The 12,681-nt window shown below is 44.3% G+C and overlaps 1 protein-coding gene across 1 annotated transcript in view; it reads left to right on the top strand.

The window, feature by feature from the left end:
* The first annotated feature begins 9,534 nt into the window (after positions 1–9,534).
* KIF3C (kinesin family member 3C) overlaps positions 9,535–12,681 on the top strand; it is a 59,028-nt gene continuing 55,881 nt past the window's right edge. The window contains exon 1 of the mRNA XM_063441936.1: positions 9,535–11,463. Within this exon, the coding sequence (XP_063298006.1) occupies positions 10,051–11,463 (1,413 nt within the window). The 5' untranslated portion in view covers positions 9,535–10,050. The remainder of the gene's footprint in view (positions 11,464–12,681) is intronic.

Raw genomic sequence — 12,681 nt, 5'->3', positions numbered from 1 at the left:
GATACCTCAAAACAGAATGCACATGTCATGGTTGATTATATATTTCCTACCTGTTCTATGTTACATTTTGTATCAATTGTGTATTAATATTGTTTTATTGTACCATAATGTATCAATGCAATGTTTTGTGGACCCAGGACATACTTGAATACCTGTACGCGTTAATGCAGAATTCTCCATTCTGGCCACTAGAGGGCATTGCCTGCACTGTGTTCACTAAACCAGGAATTGTGGAGAAATTACAAGGGAACAAACTGGGGGGAGGTGGCGATTTTCTAAAACAGACTGGGGTCATTCAGGGATTGAGAACAGACATTAGTAGGGTCTGTGTGTGAATACAGTGATGGTGTGTGTAAATGCAGGGTTATATATGTGTGGCGTACTAGTGTGTGTGCAGGGTTATATATACACAGTATCTCACAAAAGGGAGTATACCCCTCACATTTTTGTAAATATTTTATTATATCTTCTCATGTGACAACACTGAATAAATGCCACTCTGCTACAACGTAAAGTAGTAAGTGTACCGCCTGTATAACAGTGCAAATTTGCTGTCCCCTCACAATAACTAGTACACCACACATACATAACCCTGCATTCACACGCTAGTACACCATACATATATAACCCTGCATTCACACGCTAGAACACCACACATATATAACCCTGCATTCACACGCTAAATCACCACACATATACAGTAACTCATAAAAGTGAGTACACCCCACACATTTTTGTAAATATTTTATTATAACTTTTCATGTGACAACACTGAATAAATGCCACTCTGCTACAATGTAAAGTAGTAAGTATACAGCCTGTATAACAGTGTAAATTTGCTGTCCCCTCAAAATAACTTAACACACAGCCATTAATGTCTAAACCGTTGGCAACAAAAGTGAGTACACCCCTAAGTGGAAATGTCCAAATTGGGCCCAAAGTGTCAATATTTTGTTTGGCCACCATTATTTTCCAGCACTGCCTTAACCCTCATGGGCATGGAGCTCACCAGAGCTTCACAGGTGGCCACTGGAGTCCTCTTCCACTCCTCCATGATGACATCACAGAGCTGGTGGATGTTAGAAACCATGCACTCCCCCACCTTCTGTTTGAGGATGCTCCACAGATACTCAATAGGGTTTAGGTCTGGGGACATTCTTGGCCAGTCCATCACCTTTACCTTCAGCTTCCTTAGCAAGGCAGTGGTCATCTTGGAGGTGTGTTTGGGGTCATTATCATGTTGGAATACTGCCCTGCGGCCCATTCTCCGAAGGGAGGGGATCATGCTCTGCTTCAGTATGTCACAGTACATGTTGGCATTCATGGTTCCCTCAATGAACTGTAGCTCCCCAGTGCCGGCAGTACTATTGCAGGCCCAGACCATGACACTCCCACCACCATGCTTGACTGTAGGCAAGACACACTTGTCTTTGTACTCCTCACCTAGTTGCCGCCACATACGCTTGACACCATCTGAACCAAATAAGTAGGCATGTGCATGGGAAAAACTTTCGTTTCGGTTCGGCATTCCGAAATTCGGGACTTCGGCACTTCGACACTTCGGAACTTCGGCAACTTTGGAACTTCGACACTTCGGAACTTCGGCACTTCGACACTTCGACATTTTGGAAATTCTGTAATTTTGGAACTTTGGGACCTCGGCAATTCGGAACTTCGGCAATTCGGCACTTCGGCATTTGCAGCCGCTGGTAGATTCCCACGGTATTAGGGAGTTATCTACCAAAAGGCTGAAAGACCTAAATTGGTCTTTCAACCAAATTTACTAATACTAAGTAAAAATTACTTAGTATTAGTAATTTGTGCCCCTACTCGCTATACCGGGAGTAGGGGCATGTCTATTAAACAGTGAGCAGCCAGTGACTGCTCACTGTTAAAAAAAATAAAAAAATGTAAAAACTGGGTCCCCCCTCCCGAGCCCCCACCTTTTAAACTAAAGGGGGGGCTATTGCCTAAGCGGCGGATGGGGGCCCTAAAGTAAAATAATGGGGGGGGACCTATTGTTGTCCCCACGGCCCCCACCCCTGAGCGGTGGGTGGGGGCCCTAAAATACTAATTAGGGGGGTACCTAATGTCCTCCCCCCTGGCCCCCACCCCTGAGCGGTGGGTCAGGGCCCCTAAAATTCTAATTAGGGGGGGACCTAATGTCCTCCCCCTTGGCCCCCACCCCTGAGCGGTGGGTGGGGGCCCCTATAATTCTAATTAGGGGGGACCTAATATCCTCCCCCCTGGCCCCCACCCCTTAGCGGTGGGTGGTGGCCCTAAAATACTAATTAGGGGGGGGGACCTAATGTCCTCCCCCTGGCCCCCACTACTGAGCGGTGGGTGGGGCCCCTAAAATACTAATTAGGGGGGGACCTAATGTCCTCCCCCCTGGCCCCCACCCCTGAGCGGTGGGTGGGGGCCCTAACTAAAAAAAAATAACCCCCCCTCCCCCGGGTGACTAGGGGTCCCCAAACCCCTAGTCACCCCCTCCCCCAAAAAATTAACCCCTACCTACCCCCTCACCCTAAAAATAATAAGGGGGGACCATTTAACTAAGTACCTGAAAATAACAAAAAAACTTACCATTTGATGTTTTCTTTCTTCTAAAATCTTATTTTTTCAGCCCCAAAAAAGGCCAAATAAAAAGCCATAATAACCGACGCACTTAAAAAAAAAAAAAAAAAAAAAAAAAACGAGCGCAAAAAAAAAAATCCTTCTTCACCCGGCGAGGGCTCCGCGCAGGCTGTGTAATTTGACTCATAACACTCTGATTGGTGGATTAAGTAACCAATCAGAGTGTTATGAGTCAAATTACAGAGCGTGGGAAAATTCCAAAGAACTTTCCCACGCTGTGTAAAATGACACAAAACTCTGATTGGTGGATTTCAAACCAACCAATCAGAGTGCTGTGACAGGTAAATGTAGAGACTTACCTGTCAGTCTCTTCATTTACCTGTCAGAGCACTCTGATTGGATGGCTTAAACCCACCAATCAGAGTGCTCTGAGCCTAATTGCAGGGCGGGGCGCGGAGCCCTCGCCGGGTGAAGAAGGATTTTTTTTTTTTTTTTAAGTGCGTCGGTTATTATGGCTTTTTATTTTGCCTTTTTGGGGGCTGAAAATAGAAGATTTTAGAAGAAAGAAAACATCAAATGGTAAGTTTTATTTATTTATTTTCAGGTACTTAGTTAAATGGTCCCCCCTCATTATTTTTAGGGTGAGGGGGGTAGGTAGGGGTTCATTTCTTTGGGGAGGGGGGTGACTAGGGGTTTGGGGACCCCTAGTCACCCGGGGGAGAGGGGGTTATTTTTTTTACTTAGGGCCCCCATCCACCGCTCAGGGGTGGGGGCCAGGGGGGAGGACATTAGGTCCCTCCCCTAATTAGTATTTTAGGGCCCCCACCCACCGCTCAGGGGTGGGGGTCAGGGGGAAGGACATTGGGTACCCCCCTAATTAGTATTTTAGGGCCCCCACCCACCGCTCAGGGGTGGGGGCAAGGGGGGAGGACATTAGGTCCCCCCCAATTAGTATTTTAGGGCCCCCACCCGCCGCTCAGGGGTGGGGGCCAGGGGGGAGAACATTAGGTCCTCCCCCTCATTCTAATTTAGGGCCCCCACCCACCACTCAGGGGTGGGGGCCAGGGGGGAGGACATTAGGTCCTCCCCCCTCATTCTAATTTAGGACCCCACCCACTGCTCATGGGTGGGGGCCAGGGGGGAGGACATTACGTCCCCCCCATTACTTTACTTTAGGGCCCCCACCCACCTTTCAGGGGTGGGGGCCGGGGAGTGACAATAGGTCCCCCCTTCAGGTTAGGAGGGGGAGGGGGGACATTTTCTTTTGTTTTATTTACAGTGAGCAGCCACAGGCTGCTCACTGTTTAATAGACATGCCCCTACTCGCGGTATTGCGAGTAGGGGCATAATTTACTAATACTAAGTAATTTTTACTTAGTATTAGTAAATTTGTCTGAAAGACCAATTTAGGTCTTTCAGCCTTTTAGTAGATAGCTCCCTAATACCGTGGGAATTAGGGAGTTATCTACTTATTCATTCCTGCCATTACATGACTGACTAAGTAACTGACATTTTATATGAATGGATGTTACTTGATTGTTGTTAAGTGTTGCAAATGCTTACAGCTGAATCCTGGCTATGTTTGTATACTTTTTATTTATTCTTCTTCTTTCACTGGGTAAGTATATTAGTACTTGGGCAATACTGTGCTTCGGAACTTCGACACTTCTGCACTTCGACACTTCGGAAATTCGGTAATTTCGGAACTTCGGGACCTCGGTAATTCAGCAATTCTGCACTTCGGCCATCCTGAAGTACCCGAATGTCCGAATTTCCAGAAATTCGTCCGAATTCATATTCGGCCCAAAACAAATTGCACATGTCTACAAATAAGTTTTTTTTGGTCCATGTCCTTAGTCTGCTTGTCTTCAGCAAACTGTTTGCTGTCTTTCTTGTGCATCATCTTTAGAAGAGGCTTCCTTTTGGGACGACAGCCATGCAGACCAATTTGATGCAGTGTGCGGCATATTGTCTGAGCACTGACAGGCTGACCCCCCACGCCTTCAAACTCTGCAGCAATGCTGGCAGCACTCATACGTCTATTTCCCAAAGACAACCTCTGGATATGACGCTGAGCATGTGCACTCAACCTCTATGGTCGACTATGGCGAGGCCTGTTTTGAGTGGAACCTGTCCTGTAAATGCCGCTCTATGGTCTTGCCCACTGTGCTGCAGCTCAGTTTCAGGGTCTTGGCAATCTTCTTATAGCCTAGGCCATCTTTATGTAGAGCAACAATTAATTTTTTCCGATCCTCAGAGAGTTCTTTGCAATGAGGTGCCATGTTGAACTTCCAGTGACCAGTATGAGAGAGTGTGAGAGCAATAACACCAAATTTAACACCCCTGCTCCCCTTTCACACCTGAGACCTTAGAAACATAGAAACATAGAAACATAGAATGTGACGGCAGATAAGAACCATTCGGCCCATCTAGTCTGCCCAGTTTTCTAAATACTTTCATTAGTCCCTGGCATTATCTTATAGTTAGGATAGCCTTATGCCTATCCCACGCATGCTTAAACTCCTTCACTGTGTTAACCATTACCACTTCAGCTGGAATGCTATTCCATGCATCCACTACCCTCTCAGTAAAGTAATACTTCCTGATATTATTTTTAAACCTTTGTCCCTCTTGTTGTGGTAGATTTTCTTCTTTTAAATATAGTCTCCTCCTTTACTGTGTTGATTCCCTTTATGTATTTAAATGTTTCTATCATATCCCCCCTGTCTCGTCTTTCCTCCAAGCTATACATGTTAAGATCCTTTAACCTTTCCTGGTAAGTTTTATCACTAACGAGTCACATGACACCAGGGAGGGAAAATGGCTAATTGGGCCTAATTTGGACATTTCCACTTAGGGGTGTACTCACTTTTGTTGCCAACGGTTTAGACATTAATGGCTGTGTGTTAAGTTATTTTGAGGGGACAGCAAATTTGCACTGTTATACAGGCGGTACACGTACTACTTTACATTGTAGCAGAGTGGCATTTATTCAGTGTTGTCACATGAAAAGTTATAATAAAATATTTACAAAAATGTGTGGGGTGTACTCACTTTTATGAGTTACTGTATATGTGTGGTGATTTAGCGTGTGAATGCAGGGTTATATATGTGTGGTGTTCTAGCGTGTGAATGCAGGGTTATATATGTATGGTGTACTAGCGTGTGAATGCAGGGTTATGTATGTGTGGTGTACTAGCGTGTGAATGCAGGATTATATATGTGTGATGTTCTAGTGTGTGAATGCAGGGTTATAAATGTGTGGTGTACTAGCGTGTGAATGCAGGGTTATATATGTGTGGTGTACTAGCGTGTGAATGCAGGGTTATATATGTATGGTGTTCTAGCGTGTGAATGCAGGGTTACATATGTGTGGTGTTCTAGCGTGTGAATGCAGGGTTATATATGTGTGGTGTACTAGCGTGTGAATGCAGGTTTATATATGTGTGGTGCACTAGCATGTGAATGCAGTGTTATATATGTGTGGTGTACTAGCGTGTGAATGCAGGGTTATATATTTGTGGTGTTCTAGCATGTGAATGCAGAGTTATGTATGTGTGGTATTCTAGCGTGTGAATGCAGGGTTATATATGTGTGGTGTACTAGCATGTGAATGCAGGGTTATGTATGTGTGGTGTACTAGCGTGTGAATGCAGGGTTATATATGTATGGTGTACTAGCGTGTGAATGCAGGGTTATATATGTGTGGTGCACTAACATGTGAATGGAGGGTTATATATGTGTGGTGTACTAGCATGTGAATGCAGGGTTATGTATGTGTGGTGTACTAGCGTGTGAATGCAGGGTTATATATGTGTGGTAGCGTGTAAATGCAGGGTTATATATGTGTGGTGTACTAGCATGTGAATGCAGGGTATTATATGTGTGGTGTATTAGCGTGTGAATGCAGGGTTATATATGTTTGGTGTACTAGCATGTGAAAGAAGGGTTATATATGTGTGGTGTTCTAGTGTGTGAATGCAGGGTTGAATATGTGTGGTGTACTAGCGTGTGAATGCAGGGTTATATATGTGTGGTGTTCTAGCATGTGACCTCTTATATGTGTGGTGTACTAGCGTATGAATGCAGGGTTATATATGTGTTGTGTATTAGCGTGTGAAAGCAGGGTTATATATGTGTGGTGTATTAGCGTGTAAATGCAGGGTTATATATGTTTGGTGTACTAGCGTGTGAATGCAGGGTTATATATGTGTGGTGTTCTAGCGTGTGAATGTAGGGTTATATTTGTGTGGTGTACTTGCGTGTGAATGCAGGGTTATATATATATATGGTGTACTAGTGTGTGAATGCAGGGTTATATATGTGTGGTGTACTAGCGTGTGAATAAAGGGTTATATATGTGTGGTGTACAAGCGTGTGAATGAAGGGTTATGTATGTGTGGTGTACTAGCATGTGAATGCAGGGTTATGTATGTGTGGTGTTCTAGCGTGTGAATGCAGGGTTATATATGTATGGTGTACTAGCATGTGAATGCAGGGTTATATATGTGTGGTGTACTAGCGTGTGAATGCAGGGTTATATATGTGTGGTGTACAAGCGTGTGAATAAAGGGTTATATATGTGTGGTGTACAAGCGTGTGAATGAAGGGTTATGTATGTGTGGTGTACTAGCATGTGAATGCAGGGTTATGTATGTGTGGTGTTCTAGCGTGTGAATGCAGGGTTATATATGTATGGTGTACTAGCATGTGAATGCAGGGTTATATATGTGTGGTGTACTAGCGTGTGAATGTGGGGTTATATATGTGTGGTGTACTAGCGTGTGAATGTGGGGTTATATATGTGTGGTGTACTAGCGTGTGAATGTGGGGTTATATATGTGTGGTGTACTAGTGTGTAAATGCAGGTTTATATATGTATGGTGTATTAGCGTGTGAATGCAGGGTTATATATGTGTGGTGTATTAGCGTGTAAATGCAGGGTTATATATGTTTGGTGTACTAGCATGTAAATGCAGAGTTATATATGTGTGGTGTACTAGCATGTGAATGTAGGGTTATATATGTATGGTGTACTAGCGTGTGAATGCAGGGTTATATATGTGAGGTGTACTAGCGTGTGCATGCAGGGGTGTATTTTTTAGGCCTTTATGAACATCTGCATTCACACACTGTTTCTCAGTGCAGATACACCCATCGTTCACACACAGCTAGCTGTTCATTATGTATATTTGCTGATTTTAATTAAGAATGGTCCCATATCATTATTGTGAAACAGGTCGAATTACCCATTAGACAATAGCCTACAGCCCAGACAGACAGTGATACGGGGGTGACTAAGAGCTCCCCAACAGTCACACTCACTATGTTTGTATATAGGCTGCATTTTTACCATTTAATATAGCTGAGGAGCTCTGTGACACATTCATGCACACTGCATATAAGTGTGAATTTCTATTTGTTATGGATCTCTGTGATGCGCCCATACAGAGTTATTATTATGAGTTTTATTGTTGTGGAGCTCTGACACACAGCACATTGGTGTCAGCTATAGTGTTGTAGAGCTCTGTGATGCACTCATGTAATATTACTGTGAGTTTTATTGTTGTGGAGCTCTGTAATACACTCATACATACTGCACATTACTGTGAATTGTATTGCTGTGGAGCTCTGTGATACACTCATACACACTGCACATTACTGCTGTGGAGTTCTGTGATACTCTCATAGAAACTGCACATTACTGTGAGTTTTATTGCTGTGGAGCTCTGTATTACTCTCATACACACTGTACATTACTGTGAGTTTTTTTGCTGTGGAGCTCTGTGATACACTCATACACACCGTACATTACTGTGAGTTCTATTGCTGTGGAGCTCTGTGATACTCTCATAGAAACTGCACATTACTGTGAGTTTTATTGCTGTGGAGCTCTGTATTACTCTCATACACACTGTACATTACTGTGAGTTTGTTTGCTGTGGAGCTCTGTGATACACTCATACACACTGCACATTGCTGTGAGTTTTATTGCTGCAGAGCTCTGTGATCTCTTATACACACTGCACATTATCATTGAGCTCTGTGATATCCTCATAAACACTTCATGTTACTGTGAATTTTATTATAGTGGAGCTCTGTGATACACTAATACACACCGCACACTACTGTGAACTATAATGATGTGGAGCTCTGTGATACACTCATATAGACTGCACATTAGTGAATGTTGTGGAGCTCTGTGATGAGCTACACACAACTGATGCCAGTTGTATATGGTATATACGGTATATAATAGATTAAATAATAGCGCTTTGTTCATCCTAATCTAATGCAATTAACCCTTGCTGTGGATCTCACCTGACTGTGTATGATGGGAGTTACAGTCCAGAGCGCTGGCACTTCCTAACCCTAGATAGTCCCTTAGTAATACTCTGAATGGAGCTATAATGATACTGCGCTACTACCAATGCAGCACCATCACAGTGTCGCTCACACAGCGCTCAGCGTTATCACAGCACCGTCCTGTAAACCAGTGGATCCCACTTCTCATGGCCCACCAACAGTCTACGATTTATGTATTTCCCTGTTTTATTCCAATGGAGATCCTGACAAAACCTGGACTGTTGGTGAGTCTCGAGGACCGGTCTGGAAAACACGCAGTGACCCAGACGTTCAATGGACGTGAGCACCGGGACTCCGATTCATCAGCATCTCCACCACCATCATCATCAATGAAGCCAGGTCTACCCTTCCTGTCTATTCTCTATCAACCATTGCTTGCTATTGTCTCTTCCCTGCAGAACTACAGCCCCCAGAATTCCTGTGCAGGATCACATTTCCCATGGGGTCAGGCTGTGGGTGGGTGGGGTTTGATATGAAGGCTGCTGTGTGTGTTATTGTGATATCTGACAGCCTGCTCCTTCCTGCCAGCAAAATGTAGAGGCATCTTCACCCCTCCTCTCCCCTCCCGAGCCGTACAGCAGCAGCCCTGATCCCGCCCAGCCCCTCTGCCTGTTTTTCCCTGTCATTCTCCCACAGCAGCGGTCACACTGCAAGCAATGAGCATCCACAGCTGACAGTCTCCTAGGCGTTTCCAGCTGCCTCTCAGGAAACCACGGATAATCTTCCAAATTGGCCAATGACACCCACTGGCTGAAACATTTATTTATTTCATTTTGTAATCGTCCCCTGCTTTTGTTGTGAATGTTTTTTGGGGGGGACGCCTTGGGGGTCTCAGGAGAAGGTACATTACGGAGAAATGAAAGAATAGTCATTTCCACTGAACCCATTGAACAATGTGCAATGGGCATCCAGCTGCCCGGGACTCATGGCCGTTAAATCCTTCTGCTCAGCAAAGAAAAGGTGAGGTGGAGGAGGAATACGCCAAAGACGTCTATCTCCATGCATCGATGAATTAGAGGATTGGAGATATTGGCCCTACGTGTCTGGTTCTAGGTGTGCTGCTTGGAATAAACAAGAGCATCAGACACAGGAAGGGAGGGGGACAAAATGGGCAGTAAACCCAAGAGCAGCGAGGCGCTGAAGGTGGTGGTTCGATGCCGCCCCATCAATAGGAAAGAGGAGGCAGCTGGGTATGACAGCATTGTGTCTATGGATGTTAAGCTGGGGCAGGTGACCATCCGGCATCCCAGAGCAAATCCAGTGGAACTGCCAAAGACGTTCACATTTGACGCTGTGTATGATGCCAACTCCAAACAGGCTGATTTGTATGACGAGACGGTCAGGCCCCTTATAGATTCTGTCTTGCAAGGGTTTAATGGCACCTTATTTGCTTATGGGCAAACTGGCACAGGGAAGACCTACACAATGCAAGGTGTTTGGGCCGAGCAAGAGAAAAGGGGGGTCATACCATATGCCTTTGACCATATTTTCACTCATATATCACGGTCCCAAAACCAACAGTATTTGGTGAGGGCATCTTACCTTGAGATCTACCAAGAGGAGATAAGAGACCTCCTGAGCAGGGATCAGAATAAGAAGCTAGAACTCAAAGAGAATCCCGAAACTGGAGTGTACATAAAAGACCTCTCTTCATTTGTGACTAAGAATGTGAAGGAGATCGAGCATGTAATGAACCTGGGTAATCAGTCTCGGTCAGTGGCCTGTACCAACATGAATGAGCACAGCTCTAGGTCCCACACAATTTTTGTCATTACAATAGAATGCAGTGAACTGGGTGTGGATGGAGAGGAACATATCCGAGTGGGGAAACTCAACCTGGTGGACCTGGCTGGCAGCGAGCGACAGAGCAAAACAGTAGTGAATGGTGAAAGGCCAAAAGAAGCTTCCAAAATCAATCTTTCCCTTTCCGCTTTGGGAAATGTGATATCAGCCCTGGTAGATGGCAGGAGCACCCACATTCCTTACCGAGACTCTAAACTGACCCGCTTGCTCCAGGACTCTCTGGGCGGTAATGCCAAAACCATAATGGTTGCCACTATGGGCCCTGCATCTCATCATTATGATGAGACCTTGTCTACTCTCAGGTTTGCCAACAGGGCCAAAAACATTAAGAACAAGCCAAGAATCAATGAGGACCCCAAGGATACTCTGTTGCGGGAATTCCAGGAAGAAATTGCTAGACTGAAGGCACAACTGGAAAAAAGAGGGATGCTGAGCAAGAAGAAGAGAAGAAACAGCCGCAGGAAAAAATCAGTAGATGGAGAAAGTATCATGGACACAGAGGTGGAAGAAGACAATGATGAAAACTTAATTGATAAAAATGTGGGGTGTTACCTGAAAGAGCAAACCGAAAGGCTTGAACAGGAGAAGGCCGCCATACAAGATGACCACAGTTTACTGGCGGATGAGAAGTTAAAGCTTATTGAGGAGAAAGAGAAGATGATGGAGGACCTATCTAAGGAGCGAAAAGCCACAGAGCTGTTAGCCGTGAAATTCAAGGTAAGGTTCTCTAGTTTCATGGAGACTGGTTATATTTGCTCATTATTATTATTATTATAATTGGCATTTATATAGCACCAACAGATTATGTAGCGCTTTACAATATAATAAGAGGGAGGAATTTAACGATAAATAGGACAAATACAAAAAAACTTACAGGAACGATAGGTTGAAGAGGACCCTGCTCAAACGAGTTTATAGTCTACGGGTCCCAGGTAGGTTCAACTCTAAGATCTAACTGCACTTCAGACAAGAAGCATTTGGAAGTGCCCTCGTCAGTGAAACTTATGTTGTTTAAAATAGGTTGTGTTGTCATATAATGTACAAGCCCTTGTGGCATCACATACTAAGATAGTATCGTGTTTGATGGTTCCATAAGTAGGTCCCCTTGACTGATGCAAGCATTGACACAGCCACCAGGTATAACCAGAATTAATTCCCGACGGATCAGTGAGATCAGTTACTGATGTGTGTGTGTGATCCAGTCTCTCCCAATATCTGCTCCCATCCATGGCAATCCTTTCTGGGCTCGTTAGACAGTTTCTGTTTAGTTCTTTTTAAGGGACTACTCTGCCGGGATTAAAAAGGGTTAAAGTAAATAAAATGGCAAGAGACCTTGGTGGTAAAGTTCTGGGACCTGGACACCGGACTAAGTACTAACTCTGTGTCTTGTGTAACCTCTTCATATCAGAGCAGTCGGGGCAAGCCACCTGTCAGGAAGGGGTTAACACCAAGATACTTTGTAGTAAACTGCTAGCAGCATGTTTAAGGGTTAACATCACTGTCTGCCGACCAATCACGGTAATGTTTAGTATAGAAAGACTCCAACAGGTTACAGTGGGCCATCGTTTCGTGTCCCTTTAAATCAGCCGTGCCCAGGGACGAATCTCAGCTCTGTGTAAAATCTAAACTCCAATTTAACATTTTCACCATAATCATTAATATTCTAAATAATGCTCGATCTATCCGTCTGTCTGCCCATTCTTCTCTATTTCTTTGTATCCATCACAGACTTCCACTTACAGGGTTAATACCTTCACTGTAAATTGTGTTTAAATAGAGTTAACGTGTGCTTGGACGTTTTAATTCTAGATAATAGGAAAACAACTAAAATTCTCCCAAATAAGATATTTTTCCAACGTAACTACTTGGCCCTAATATTTTCAGTTATCTGTTTAGTGAATAAACCCAATCTATTTTTGTCTCTCTCTGTATTTC

This window comes from Pelobates fuscus, chromosome 2 (genome assembly GCF_036172605.1).
Source record: "Pelobates fuscus isolate aPelFus1 chromosome 2, aPelFus1.pri, whole genome shotgun sequence".
Lineage (NCBI taxonomy): Eukaryota > Metazoa > Chordata > Amphibia > Anura > Pelobatidae > Pelobates > Pelobates fuscus.
Note: the sequence above shows the minus strand (reverse complement) of the source record. Positions and strands in the feature narration are given on the sequence as shown.